The sequence below is a fragment of the Pungitius pungitius genome, chromosome 21 (assembly GCF_949316345.1).
Source record: "Pungitius pungitius chromosome 21, fPunPun2.1, whole genome shotgun sequence".
In the NCBI taxonomy this organism is placed as follows: domain Eukaryota; kingdom Metazoa; phylum Chordata; class Actinopteri; order Perciformes; family Gasterosteidae; genus Pungitius; species Pungitius pungitius.
This window is the reverse complement of record NC_084920.1, coordinates 2,701,410-2,712,568: the sequence shown is the minus strand read 5'-3', so window position 1 is coordinate 2,712,568 and position 11,159 is coordinate 2,701,410. Positions and strand designations below refer to the sequence as shown.

The following is an 11,159-nucleotide window of genomic DNA, read 5'->3' as shown; positions in this document are numbered from 1 at the left end:
ATCCTTTATTTTACAAGAGCCGTGAGAGCAACCTAAACAACATTTAAACAAAAGAGTCCGAGCACAACATTGCGCTTGAGCTTGTACTTGTATGTGTTTACATTGATTCTTGATATTCACTCTAATTGCTCCACACCTCCCCCCCCCACCCCCCTTCAGCCCTCTCCTCCTTCACTCCACTTGCTGTTGAGCAATTGTTCTAGAAATTGTTCTTTCATTTCCATCACCTGCAGGAAGCCGCACGGAGCCCAAAATAACCCCGATTCTCCTGCAAGGCTTTTCTTTATCGCCACTATTTTCCTGTGCCTTTTTCCCGTGAGTCACTTTTGCCGTCCTCGTGTTTATTCCTGAAATGTCCTTCACTCACATCCCCTCACACAGAGTGTTTCAAAAACAACTTGTTGATGGCAAACCTTTCCAAATAATTCATATTTCACAGATTGTCTGATACAATCACCGCTTCCCTGCATGGCTTGAAGTACTTGCCACCTGGGGTGTTGTTATATGATTCAGAAGAGATCCACTTTTCAGGTTTGGCACACGGGCCGTTATGTCATCTGTCTAGGAAAGGAACAATTACTCTTTAACTGTTAATAACACAGTTAGTCTGTGGGGAACAGGTTTCACGCTTTTCTTTTAAGCTCCTGACTTCCTGGCTTCTCTCCATCTCTGTGAACCACAACTTCCCCTCTTGGGCCTATTGTGTACCTCTCCTGTGACAGCCATCTGGGCCGGGGGTGCACTGAGTCATTAGTGTCGCGTGAGCACGCATAACGCATTAAACAATGAAATGAAAAGCATTTCACAAGCAATAAAGAAACGGTTTACACCGCATTTCCTCTCACGAGGCTCCAATGTGCATGACGAAGTAGTACGTAGTAAGAAGTAAACCACTAACTATACATTTCCTGCTGCCTAACTTTGATACAATATTTGACCTATTCTAGCCCCCAATAAATGCATATACGTATTTGCAAATCATTTAATAGTTGCTTACTTGTTTAATCTAGTTTTCTTGGTATCATCATAAACCTTGAATGCGCTATTTATTTATTCAACAAACTAGCACAAAGTTCCTAATACATAAACCTGGGGAAAAAATGTAATTATAATCATTTTCTTGGTCTTTAAATTTCTGGGGTCAAATTGACCCCAATGGTAAAAGATGTTTTTGCATTTGAAGGTAACAGGAGCGTTTTAAAAAAGATTTAGTGGTTTAGGACACAAACATTCAGCACACGGTGTTCCATACTGTCGGATACACACAAACCCTTTAGAGTGGATTGACCCGTAAAGCTCACGGAAGAGAGCACATTGTGTCTCAGCCGTTATGACAGAGATTCATCACGTCAAAGCGGAAAGTCCTTCCACCAGTATTAGAGGTCACCGCGGGTCACCGGTGTCTTGTAGCTCCGACTTGTTGATGTCGTGCATCTCAATCGGGAAGGAACGGGCCTCCACTTCCACGAGAGCACTTTGGCAGGACTCCTTTTTTGACTTTTCTCCCGCTCCCGCTGACGTAGTTTGCATCCTGTTTTTGTCAGCCAGAAGCCACCAGCCGGCTGCCTCGCACCTCCCCCCCCCCCCCCGGCCCTGTTTCCTCCACCTGCCGGGCACAAGAGTGAGCATCCTGTCGGGAAACCTGTCACTGGCGTATCATCTTCTCACAGAGGTCACTCCTCTCAGAGCGCTCGAGACACTTTGCAACAAGTGTGGGAACGGGACTCCTGTCCTTACGCCGCGCTGTGCATGACGGGTGAAAGTCGGATGGCTTAGCTGCGAAAAAAATAAAAAAACTAGAAGAAAGAGAATGTGAATCCTTCCTGCGGATCGATCTCTTGTTGATGTTAATGAGAAGAGGTACATACAGTTGAGGAAATAGCCTCGGCATACTTCAGGTTTGGGTTGACCCAACCGTTAAATGAACCCCTCCTCGTGGTTCAGGTTTAGAATCGTCATTATTTACACGTTAATGAGAACCCGGGCGTTTTAAGGCGTACGTTGATGTCATCCGACTTGCCCCTGCAGATGCATTTCTCCACAATGCTGTTTTCAAGCTAACGTTAGCCCCGTCAAAAGCTCCAGTGTGCAGTGTCCAGCCACGGAGGCGTGATAAAACACCAATGGCTGCCCGGTTATTACCAATGCTATTAAGAGATTTGATTGAAAGAGCGTGTTAAAGCTGAGCGCGCGCACACAGGGAGTCTGGAAAAAAAAACAAGGCCTGGAGGGTCAACCCTGGGAGATGTAAGCTTAGAGTCCATTAGTGGATTATAACCATAACCACGCCACAGCCCGGCATCTCTCCTAGATTAGACAGAGAGAGAGAGAGAGAGAGAGAGAGAGAGAGAGAGGGAGAGATGTGCTGAGTGCATGAAGGCAAAAGGAAAAGCAATTGAATTCAGCAAATTCAAAGGCCGAGCATTGTGCACCGAGCCCACAGGGACGGAGACGACAGCTGAAGGACAGTCGCAGTGGGGACAGCACTTTCTGACGATACACTTACATCATATCGCCTGGCTGATCGAGTGATTCGCAGAAGGTAAGTTGAGACAAACGTACGAGTCAAAACTCTTCTCTCACTCTTCTGCATGCATGCAACACATCTGTACTGTCCTGTGAAATATGCAGGTACAGCTTGTGTTTAACCTGAGGCCAAACAGATGTGTTTCCTGAAATGCCAGGATTCATGTTTTGTTGGAAATCTGCTTTTTCGCGTCCCGTTCATTGGCTTTCATTTCCACACTCTGGTTGACCAGTAGACACGCACTTGTGATCATCATTACCGTTGTGTAACTTTAATTTAGTTGAGTTGATCAGAATGATTAATGCCCCCCCCCCCACCACCACCTCCCCCCCTATGTGTTTGTGTGTGTGTGTGCACGCAGGCAGAAGCATGGACCTGGACCTGGAGGGGATTATCCAGTGCATCAAGCAGGGCGACGAGAACGGCGTTCAGATACAGCTGCAGGAGTTCAACAAAGAGGTAACGCACACGCGTCGGGATGTGGGGATGAAGCCCCCCCCCCTGGCGGCTGAGACCTTCGTCACACCCTCTCTCCTCTCTTACAGTACGCCCAGTGCTTCTTCTTTGATTCAGAAGAGAGGGACCGGAGGAAAGTGAGTTCCTTAAACCTTCCACCCGGCTTGGCCCCCGGGCCCCCGCTCCTCCACTCCTCCCACCTCCTCCCCGCAGCGTGTGCGTGATTAGTAATTGTGCTGTATCAGTTATTCCTGATCCGCTCCCCTTGCATGCTCAGGCAGATTGAGCCCAAGGAGAGCGATCGGATAACCAAGGTGCTGCGTGGTAATCTATTCAACACCTTCAGCTCTTTCCCCTTTGCATCGTGCAGGTGGCCTGAGCAATAACTTTGATAACATACAGTTCCATTGAATAAATTGATGTAAATACCCCATTTTCAAAGGTTTTATTCACATCTGATTCTGGATTTTTCTTTTTGTTTGATATATATTTGATATATATTTTTTAAATTGCATGTTTGATAAACCTACTTTACTGTATCCAGTTCTTTTTGTGGACATAATTCTCTCAGATGTACATAATGTAATCCACAGCAACAGGGTCAACCTTGTCTTAGTTCAATCAAAGTTGCTTGATAGCTTTTAAGCTTAAAAAAAGAAGCTTTTTTCCTACCGGGAACTGATGGTTTGAACTCATCATGATTACACGCGTTACACAAATAGGATGCTCTGACACCATTGTCTCCCTCTCCTGCTGCTTCGCTCGCCGATATCGGATCGTCCACCTCCTACAGCAAAGGAAACTGGAGGAGGTACAGTGCCGCTGGCGGTTTGGGAAATAGTTGGAGGTACAGGTTTGCTTGTGACTGTGTTTGAGTGCATTTGTTCTTTTCCCCCGCGGAACCAGTTCAGGAAAAACAAAGTGAGGGATTACGATGATTCCGACTCCGACTGCGACCAGTACGAGCAGGAGGATCGAGGCCTCGTCCTGCGACAGGTGCCTGGAACTGTTGCTTTCTGCTCTGCGTCTCTCTTTGTCATGTTTCTTAAACTCAAAGCCCCCTTTTATCTGACCCCCCCCCCCCACTCCCCGTCCTCAGAACTTAGCTCTCGTCCTGGTGAGGTTCGTCAGGACGGGAGTCAAATGCCCGCTGCTGAAGGTGTCTCTGCGCACCCTGAGAATCCTCTCCAGGGACAAAAAGGTCCTGGGCCCCCTGGTGACCGACGGCGCCCTCCTGACGCTGGCCAGGCTGGCCGGGCTGACCGCCGGCGACCCGAGCGACCCGAGCGACGAGCCCGCCGACCCGGACTCTGATTTCTACGACCACGTCATCGCCTCCCTGGCCGAGGCCAAGGGGCCGCCCCGTCGCTCCGAGGAGGAGGACGAGGGCGAGGGCGCCGCGGGGGCCGATGACGACGGAGGCGGCGGAGGCGAGTGCTTCGTGGAGGACGACGTCAGCAACGCCGACAGCGGAGACCTGGACGGCGGCGGCTGGTCCGGCAGCCGCGGCGGCGTCGACGACGCTCAGGGGGGCGGCGCGCGCCACAAGGCGCTGGAGAGGGGCCGGAGGGACCGCCGAGAGAGCAAGCCGGAGCGGGAGGGAGAGGAGCAGGAGCAGGAGGAGGAGGTGGAGGGGGTGCCGCCGGGAGAGGAGGCGCAGAGGAAGGAGGCCTTGAAGGTGTTGTGCAACGTGGTCTACAACAGCACCTGGGCGCAGGAGAGGTTCAGTGGTCTCAGGTGGGCCGAACTGAACTCATTCATTCATCTCTCACAGCCCTCCGTCGGCTTTTGTTACAAACCAGCATGCTTTGCACATTTCCTCGCTCAGGCTCATGTGCGGCCTCCGGGAGCGCCTGTCCTCCGGCGCCGGCGGCTCGTCTTCCTCCAGCGTTCAGTTCTACGAGCTGCGCCTCATGTTCCTCGTCACGGCTCTGCGGCGGGAGCTCAGCACTCAGCTTCAACAGGTGCGACCTTCGCTCGCGGCGCCTTTTCACCTTCTCTTCACCGTCGCGTCCTTCTCCCCGCCTCCCACTCTTGGGTTTTTCTTCCTCTTCCAGGAGGGAGGCGTGTCCATCTTCACAGCAGCTCTGGAGAGCTGCCTGGGGGTCCAGTGGAAGGACCAGTACGAGTGTGTGCTGGACCCGGCGGCACCGCCCATCTCTCTGGAGGCCTCCCAGCGGGTCATAGAGATCCTCAAAATCCTCTTCAACATCACCTACAGCAGCCACAGGCAGGAGCCGAGTGAGGTCAGTAACCACGAGTGCATGGAAGGAAATGAAACGCATACGAGTGATTTGTACCCCCCCCCCCCCACACACACACACACACACACACCTTTAGGATGACGCAGCTCTCTACCGACACCTGGTGGCGATGCTGCGTGTCTGCCTGATGAGGAAGTGTTTGCTTTTGGACGACACCGATGAACTGCAGGGGTGAGCGAGAAGACATGATTTCTTATTCTTATTCTCCCAGCTGAACGTTTGATTCAGTTATTATGAGCTTACAGTTGTTGAAATAAAAAAGATCTGGTGTTTACAGCATACACAATACAGGTATAATGTAATGTAATATGACTCTATGACTTTTATATCTGTATATTTAGTGTTATAGTCTCCGATTTCTTTAAAAAAAAATTAAAAATACACAATTAAATATAGAATTATAACTGCATTCATTGCATTATGTCAGTGAGTCATTTTATTCTCACGGTCACTGAAATCTCGCCTCAATCCAACAGCCACACGGTCAACCTGCTGTCAGCGCTGCCGCTCCAGTGTCTCGACGTGCTGCTGACGGCGCGCGAGGAGCCCGACTCCGCCCAGGGCCCCGGGGTCAACATGGAGTGCGTCCACACCCTGGTGCTCTTCATGGAGAGGCGCCTGGAGTCGGTGAGGCACGAGGTTTCAACGGAGCCGCTCTTCCCCTGGGGTTGAAATCGCCTGAAGCGAATCCTCCCTGTGTGCGTGTGTGCGTGCGTGTGTGTGTGTGTGTGTGTGTCGACTTCTCAGGGCGACAAGATGAAGGAGAAGCTGACGCCGGTCTTCAACCTGCTGACGGAGAGCTGCAGGGCCCACAGGGAAACGCGCCACTACATCAGGAAACACGTAGGTCCAGAAGCACGGTTTTAGACCGGAATCTCTGAAAGAAGACTGACACGTACCCCCCCTCCCTCCACCCCCCCCCGGTCATTAGATCCTGCCTCCTCTGAGAGACGCGTCCCACAGACCGGAGGAAGGCTCCACGGTGAAGAGCCGGCTGGTCCGCCTCATGACTCACCTGGACACGGACCTCAAACACAGCGCCGCCGACCTCATCTTTGTCCTCTGCAAGGAGAACGGTGAGTGCCCCCCCCCCCCCCCCCCCCCCCCACCGCCATTTAAACGGGGCCGGCCTTAACCTCTGACCCTCACCGCCGCGTCTTCCCCCCGCAGTGAGCCGCTTCGTCAAGTACACGGGCTACGGCAACGCGGCGGGCCTGCTGGCCACCCGGGGCCTGCTGGGGGGGCGGGGGCCCGGGGGGGCCTCCGGGTACTCCAGCGACTCCGACTCCGACACCGAGGAGTACCGGCAGGTGAAAGACCGCATCAACCCGGTGACGGGGCGGGTGGAGGCGCAGCAGCCGGACCCCATGGAGGGCATGACGGAGGAGGAGAAGGAGGAGGAGGCCAAGAGGCTCATCATGCTCTTCAACAAGCTGTCCAGGTCGGTGGGGGGGGGGGGCACAAAATCCTCAAGGTAAACTCATCTCGTGTCACCTTGTGTCTTAATAGTTTTTTTTTTTTTTAAAGGGATGACATCATCCAGCCAATGGGAGTGGATTCAGAGGGGAAGCTGGTCCCGATGTTGGGACTGAGGGATAACTCCCTCACGGAGGAGGTGAAGTCGGACTCTGAGAACGACGGAGAAGCAGAGGAACCGTAAAATCCAGTCATAGTTTATTGATTTTCATTTGTAAATGTCACATTTCTTAAACTTGACAGTGTAAACGTACGTGTTGTGAATGTTAACCGTTAAGAAAGGACATACAAATGTTTATTTTCTCTGTATTGAGATGCATAAAATAGAGCAGGGATAAGGTCACACTGGTGGATACTAGGAAGGAACCGATTTTTGTTGTTATGACATTGTGATATCGTCCAATATTTAATAAAGCCTTGGAGGTGCGTAGTTACATGTTATGTATTTCAATGCATAGTTGTCACAACAGACAAATAAACATCTGCAAATCCTATTGAGCTTTTTCTAAAGCGTGTTGTCGTTGCTCGCCCCCTGTGTGGGAGGGTCACATTCTGATTACATCTGTGTGGTTAATGGGCTCCATGCGAGGGCGACGTGTAAACAAGACTACTTCTCGGGTGCAATTTTTTTCGTCACTACATCTCCATCATCTCCTCGAGGGACATCTGCAGGTCCAAAGAGTGCAGGGAAGAGGCGCCGCCTTCGACCGCCATGTTCTTCAGTATTTCCATCGACGTCAGGACCACCTGAGCAAGGAGAGGGAGACGGCCGCAATCAGCAGAGCGACGAAAGGGTCAGGTGACACACCGGAGCTCGACAGGAAAAGACAGCAGAGGAGACAGCATTGAGCTGTTCACTCCTCTGCAGGGAGAAAAAAAAACCCTTTCACACCTGAGGGGTCCGCTGTCTCGCTGCTTTTAATTTATACTAAGACCAAAATGCCTCTTTTGATTGGCCAATTTTGGCAATTTGAACAATTCAAAGGGACTTCACCTCCACTGTGATGAGTTTCCTCTCCCAAGGCCTGTTTTCTGGATCAGGCCACTTCTCGCCGAGGCAGAAGAACAGGGAGCAGTGAGGGCTTTTTCCCCCTTTGATGAAGTCCAACATTTCTAGAGGGAAAGGACAATCGATCACTACGTCGGGCCGACATGCGAAATAGCCTCCAACGCCCAACCCATAATCGTTCGTTTCACCACACCTCCTAAAAAGTCCTGGAACTGGAACAGCGGCAGAGGCTCCAGTTTGGGAATCTCTTGCGTCTGTTTGCTCCTGTCGTGCTTGGAGAAGCTCCAAAAGGTTTTGATCCCCCATCGCTGGCAGTAGACCACGCGGCCTGACACCCCGACGTCCAAACCGTCGCCCAGACCCTCCAGGATGCATCGGGTCAGCCTGGCCTGGGTTTGATCCGGCATGTCTCCCGGACTCGGCAGAGAGACCAGCGACAGGCCGGACTCGTGATCCAAAACTGTGCCGTTGAGGTCGGGCCTGATTTCAGATGATAGGGAACAACAGACCAAGAGTGAGGCATTTCAGTCTTTATGCTAAGCTAAGCTAAGCTAATTGGCTAGTGGCTCCGGCGACATAGTTCCCGCTTGAAGGGACCACGTGTGAGACTTTGTTGTCCTGTTACCTGTAGACGAGACGAATTCCACATTCGTTCTCAACCAGCTGCTCGGACACCAACACCCCTCTGTAGTACACCGATATCCTGAAATGAGTCTCTGTGGATTCACACATGGGAGACGCTTATTTACTGGATTTTTAAAGCCAATAAACGAAAGATCACACTACACTCATTGACACGCTACATTATTATAAATTGGCTAAATCAGGTGTTAATACTGAAGTAATTGATGAATGTCAGCGTGAAGCACTAACGTTCGTGCACTTACTGAAGTTCTCTCCGTCGATGGGCTTGGTCATGGCCTCTAGGAAGTCCTCCACCCACTGCCCGTCACCGCCCCCCCCCGAGGCTCCCTCCATTGAACTTGCCGGTTGCTCGGGCAACCCAACTTCAGCCTCGAGCGCGACTGGATACGGCTGTTGCCCGGGCAACGGATGTCCATCCATCACGGCCTGGTTGGGCAGCAGCAGATCGTCAGCGAGAGGATCGTAGCCTGCGCCGCCCTCTGTGGGGAAGTTGCAGGAAGCCAGTGAGTGTTTTTCGAGAAAAATGCGGCCGCAGCTTTCTGCTCACACGGCGAGTCTACCTTCTGGAGCCCCGATGTTCAGTCCCTGGAGACACTCCTGGAGAATATCGTGGTTGATGGTGTATTCACCTGAAAAATATTGGTTGGTTAAGAGATATTCTGAAAAAAGTATTTCCACATTTGTGAAAGTGATAAAGGAATAACCATAGACATATGTAAAGGCTCATGGCGGCCATCTTGGTAGGGGCAGCTCGCTCACCATAACATTGTGTTGGTGAGAAGTGTGGTTAAATAAGCTGCTCAATTTTCAACCGATTTTTAAGCGGTTTGGTTTTTTGGTTAGCGGTTCCTTACCTGCATACACAGAGCCCTCTGGAAGCAAGACACCTTCAAAGCCTTGGATGGGCGTCTAAGATGTCACATTTAAACATGGGATTGAGTTCACATGTGATTGCATATATACAAGGCAGTTTCATTCAAAATCCAGCGTCCCTACAAGCACAAAGGCAAAGTGGCTTACTTCTTGTGTAGGGGAGCGATACAAATCGGGGGAATTCTGGTCCTGGGATCCAGCTGAGGAGTTGGCTTTGAGAGTGAAAGCAAAGAGGTCAGTTAACATCTGCCGCTTGCTATCTTCGACTCATAAAGTCTCCTCTTTATTACCTCCCAGTGAGGACGTCAGTCACTACGTTCATTCCTAAAAAACACTGTTCATCAGGTGAAGCAGCAAGAGGCCCGTGTGGTGAAAGTGTAACGGCGCCCCGGTGGATGCTCACCTCCCGAGGCCGCGTCATCCGGCCAGCGGAACACTTTGTGGGGGTTGGCGGTGTCGTTCTTGTCGTCGCTGACCATTTTGAAGCCTTTGGCCCGCAGGGCGCTGCGGAAGTTCCTCTTCCAGACGGAGGGTTCACCGTGAGCGCGGCCGCCGACACTCACCTCCGCCCAGGCCTGCAGGGGGGGGGGGAGTGACCCAATGGTCAGGATACACGACTTTTGCGTCGCAGAACGCCAAGAATCCGTACAACAGTTAACCTTGAAGATGAGGATGTCGGTGTTGCAGGAGTCCTGTCTCAAGGCATGTTTCCATGGGACGGAGAACTCGGTCCGCTCCGGGTTGGTCCAGATCACGCCGGGGTACCTGCCGCTGTCGATCTCGGCCCGCAGCCACGGGATGAGCAGCGGCTTCGAATGGGACATGCCTGCAGGAGAGGGCATCAGGAATCAGGAAGCGTTTATTGCCATTATATGTTAGACACATGTCAACAGCGTGGAACGGGCGCCATCTGCGCATTCACTATGGTTGGTATTAGCAGGTTCGATTGAGTTATTAGAATGTGCAGATATAGCTTTAAAATGTATAGAATTGGATTACATTACATCTCATTTAGCTTTAATCAAAAGCGACTTACAATAAGATGTTTTAATAAATGGAGTCCATGATGTAATAAAGTGTATAAGAAAATATACTTTTAGAGCATGTGTAATAATATTGGAATTACTGTAACAGATGAGCTATTATACTAGAATAAGGAAGCAGGAGGATTATGTGGCCAACTGCGGTTCAGCATTCAGTATCGATTATACTGTAATATTCGAGAAACAAAAACAAATAACCTCAAAATACAGTAAAATGATTCAACGAGTCAACGTGTAAATGACCGCACAAAACCAACAGGGAAAGTGTTGCCAAGCACAGACTCAAGAGTGAAATGTTCTAAACTCACCTGCCTGTTACCTGCAGTCCAGCCGATGCGCGTTGGCTTCAAGCACAGCTGTCGAGCACAGATGTTTTTTTTTAAGGTCCTAAGACAGACACGTGGTGCAGAACAGCGGCCGTAAACCTGCGAAGAAAGAAGCTCAGACGGTGGAAGAAGTTCTGTGATTCGAACCCGGCGGGGGGGGGGGGGGGGGGTCCCTTAAGTCCGGCCGCTTCCTTCGCCCAGGACCGGTGAGGGTTTCACGGGAAACTCCGAGTCGTTCGGTTTCGTTTTCAACACGTGACCTGCGTGTGACGTAAGGGCGTTTCATACCAGCCGCTCCCACTAGGTGGAGTGAGTAGTTTTTTTTTTTTTTCTATGCTTGTAAGGACCCTTGTTGACAAGATGCAGCTGAATGGGTCTTAGACAAAATCATTTTGAAAAAATTTGAGTCTTTTCCACTGAAAGAAAGACGAGAAGTCCGAATACACGTCCACCTCAATGGAAAATCTGTCAAAGGCCAAAATTGTTGACAGATGTGTGCACATAATTATGCAAGTTGCATCCTGTCCATAGTTGTGATGA

General features: G+C 50.8%; 2 protein-coding genes across 2 annotated transcripts; one reads left to right on the top strand and one right to left on the bottom strand.

Annotated features, from left to right (window-relative positions):
* The first annotated feature begins 2,338 nt into the window (after positions 1 to 2,338).
* On the top strand, positions 2,339 to 6,928 carry si:dkey-94f20.4 (synembryn-A). The gene is made up of 14 exons (XM_037463228.2): positions 2,339 to 2,542; positions 2,889 to 2,986; positions 3,073 to 3,120; positions 3,777 to 3,794; positions 3,890 to 3,979; positions 4,083 to 4,720; positions 4,812 to 4,947; positions 5,041 to 5,229; positions 5,324 to 5,418; positions 5,724 to 5,874; positions 5,995 to 6,090; positions 6,179 to 6,323; positions 6,418 to 6,688; positions 6,775 to 6,928. The coding sequence occupies exons 2-14, from the start codon at positions 2,897 to 2,899 to the stop codon at positions 6,905 to 6,907; spliced, it is 2,100 nt and encodes a 699-aa protein (XP_037319125.2). The 5' UTR covers positions 2,339 to 2,542; positions 2,889 to 2,896; the 3' UTR covers positions 6,908 to 6,928.
* On the bottom strand, positions 6,905 to 10,777 carry irf3 (interferon regulatory factor 3). Its single transcript, XM_037463300.2, has 11 exons — positions 10,602 to 10,777; positions 9,910 to 10,076; positions 9,654 to 9,825; positions 9,398 to 9,462; positions 9,232 to 9,286; positions 8,938 to 9,006; positions 8,620 to 8,856; positions 8,358 to 8,448; positions 7,926 to 8,212; positions 7,718 to 7,836; positions 6,905 to 7,470 (listed from the first exon to the last, which is right to left on the bottom strand). Exons 2-11 carry the CDS (start codon positions 10,072 to 10,074, stop codon positions 7,360 to 7,362), a joined length of 1,371 nt encoding a protein of 456 aa, XP_037319197.2. The 5' UTR covers positions 10,075 to 10,076; positions 10,602 to 10,777; the 3' UTR covers positions 6,905 to 7,359.
* Positions 10,778 to 11,159: the final 382 nt, after the last annotated feature.

Excerpts from the sequence above, each read along its gene's own strand:
- irf3 (XM_037463300.2), bottom strand. The coding sequence starts at position 10,074 with ATGTCCCATTCGAAGCCGCTGCTCATCCCGTGGCTGCGGGCCGAGATC. Across the intron at positions 9,826-9,909 it reads CCGACATCCTCATCTTCAAG|GCCTGGGCGGAGGTGAGTGT; the intron begins GTTAACTGTTGT and ends CCCCCCCTGCAG. Across the intron at positions 7,471-7,717 it reads GGAAACTCATCACAGTGGAG|GTGGTCCTGACGTCGATGGA; the intron begins GTGAAGTCCCTT and ends CTCCTTGCTCAG.
- si:dkey-94f20.4 (XM_037463228.2), top strand. The coding sequence starts at position 2,897 with ATGGACCTGGACCTGGAGGGGATTATCCAGTGCATCAAGCAGGGCGAC. Across the intron at positions 2,987-3,072 it reads TGCAGGAGTTCAACAAAGAG|TACGCCCAGTGCTTCTTCTT; the intron begins GTAACGCACACG and ends CCTCTCTTACAG. Across the intron at positions 5,419-5,723 it reads GACACCGATGAACTGCAGGG|CCACACGGTCAACCTGCTGT; the intron begins GTGAGCGAGAAG and ends TCAATCCAACAG.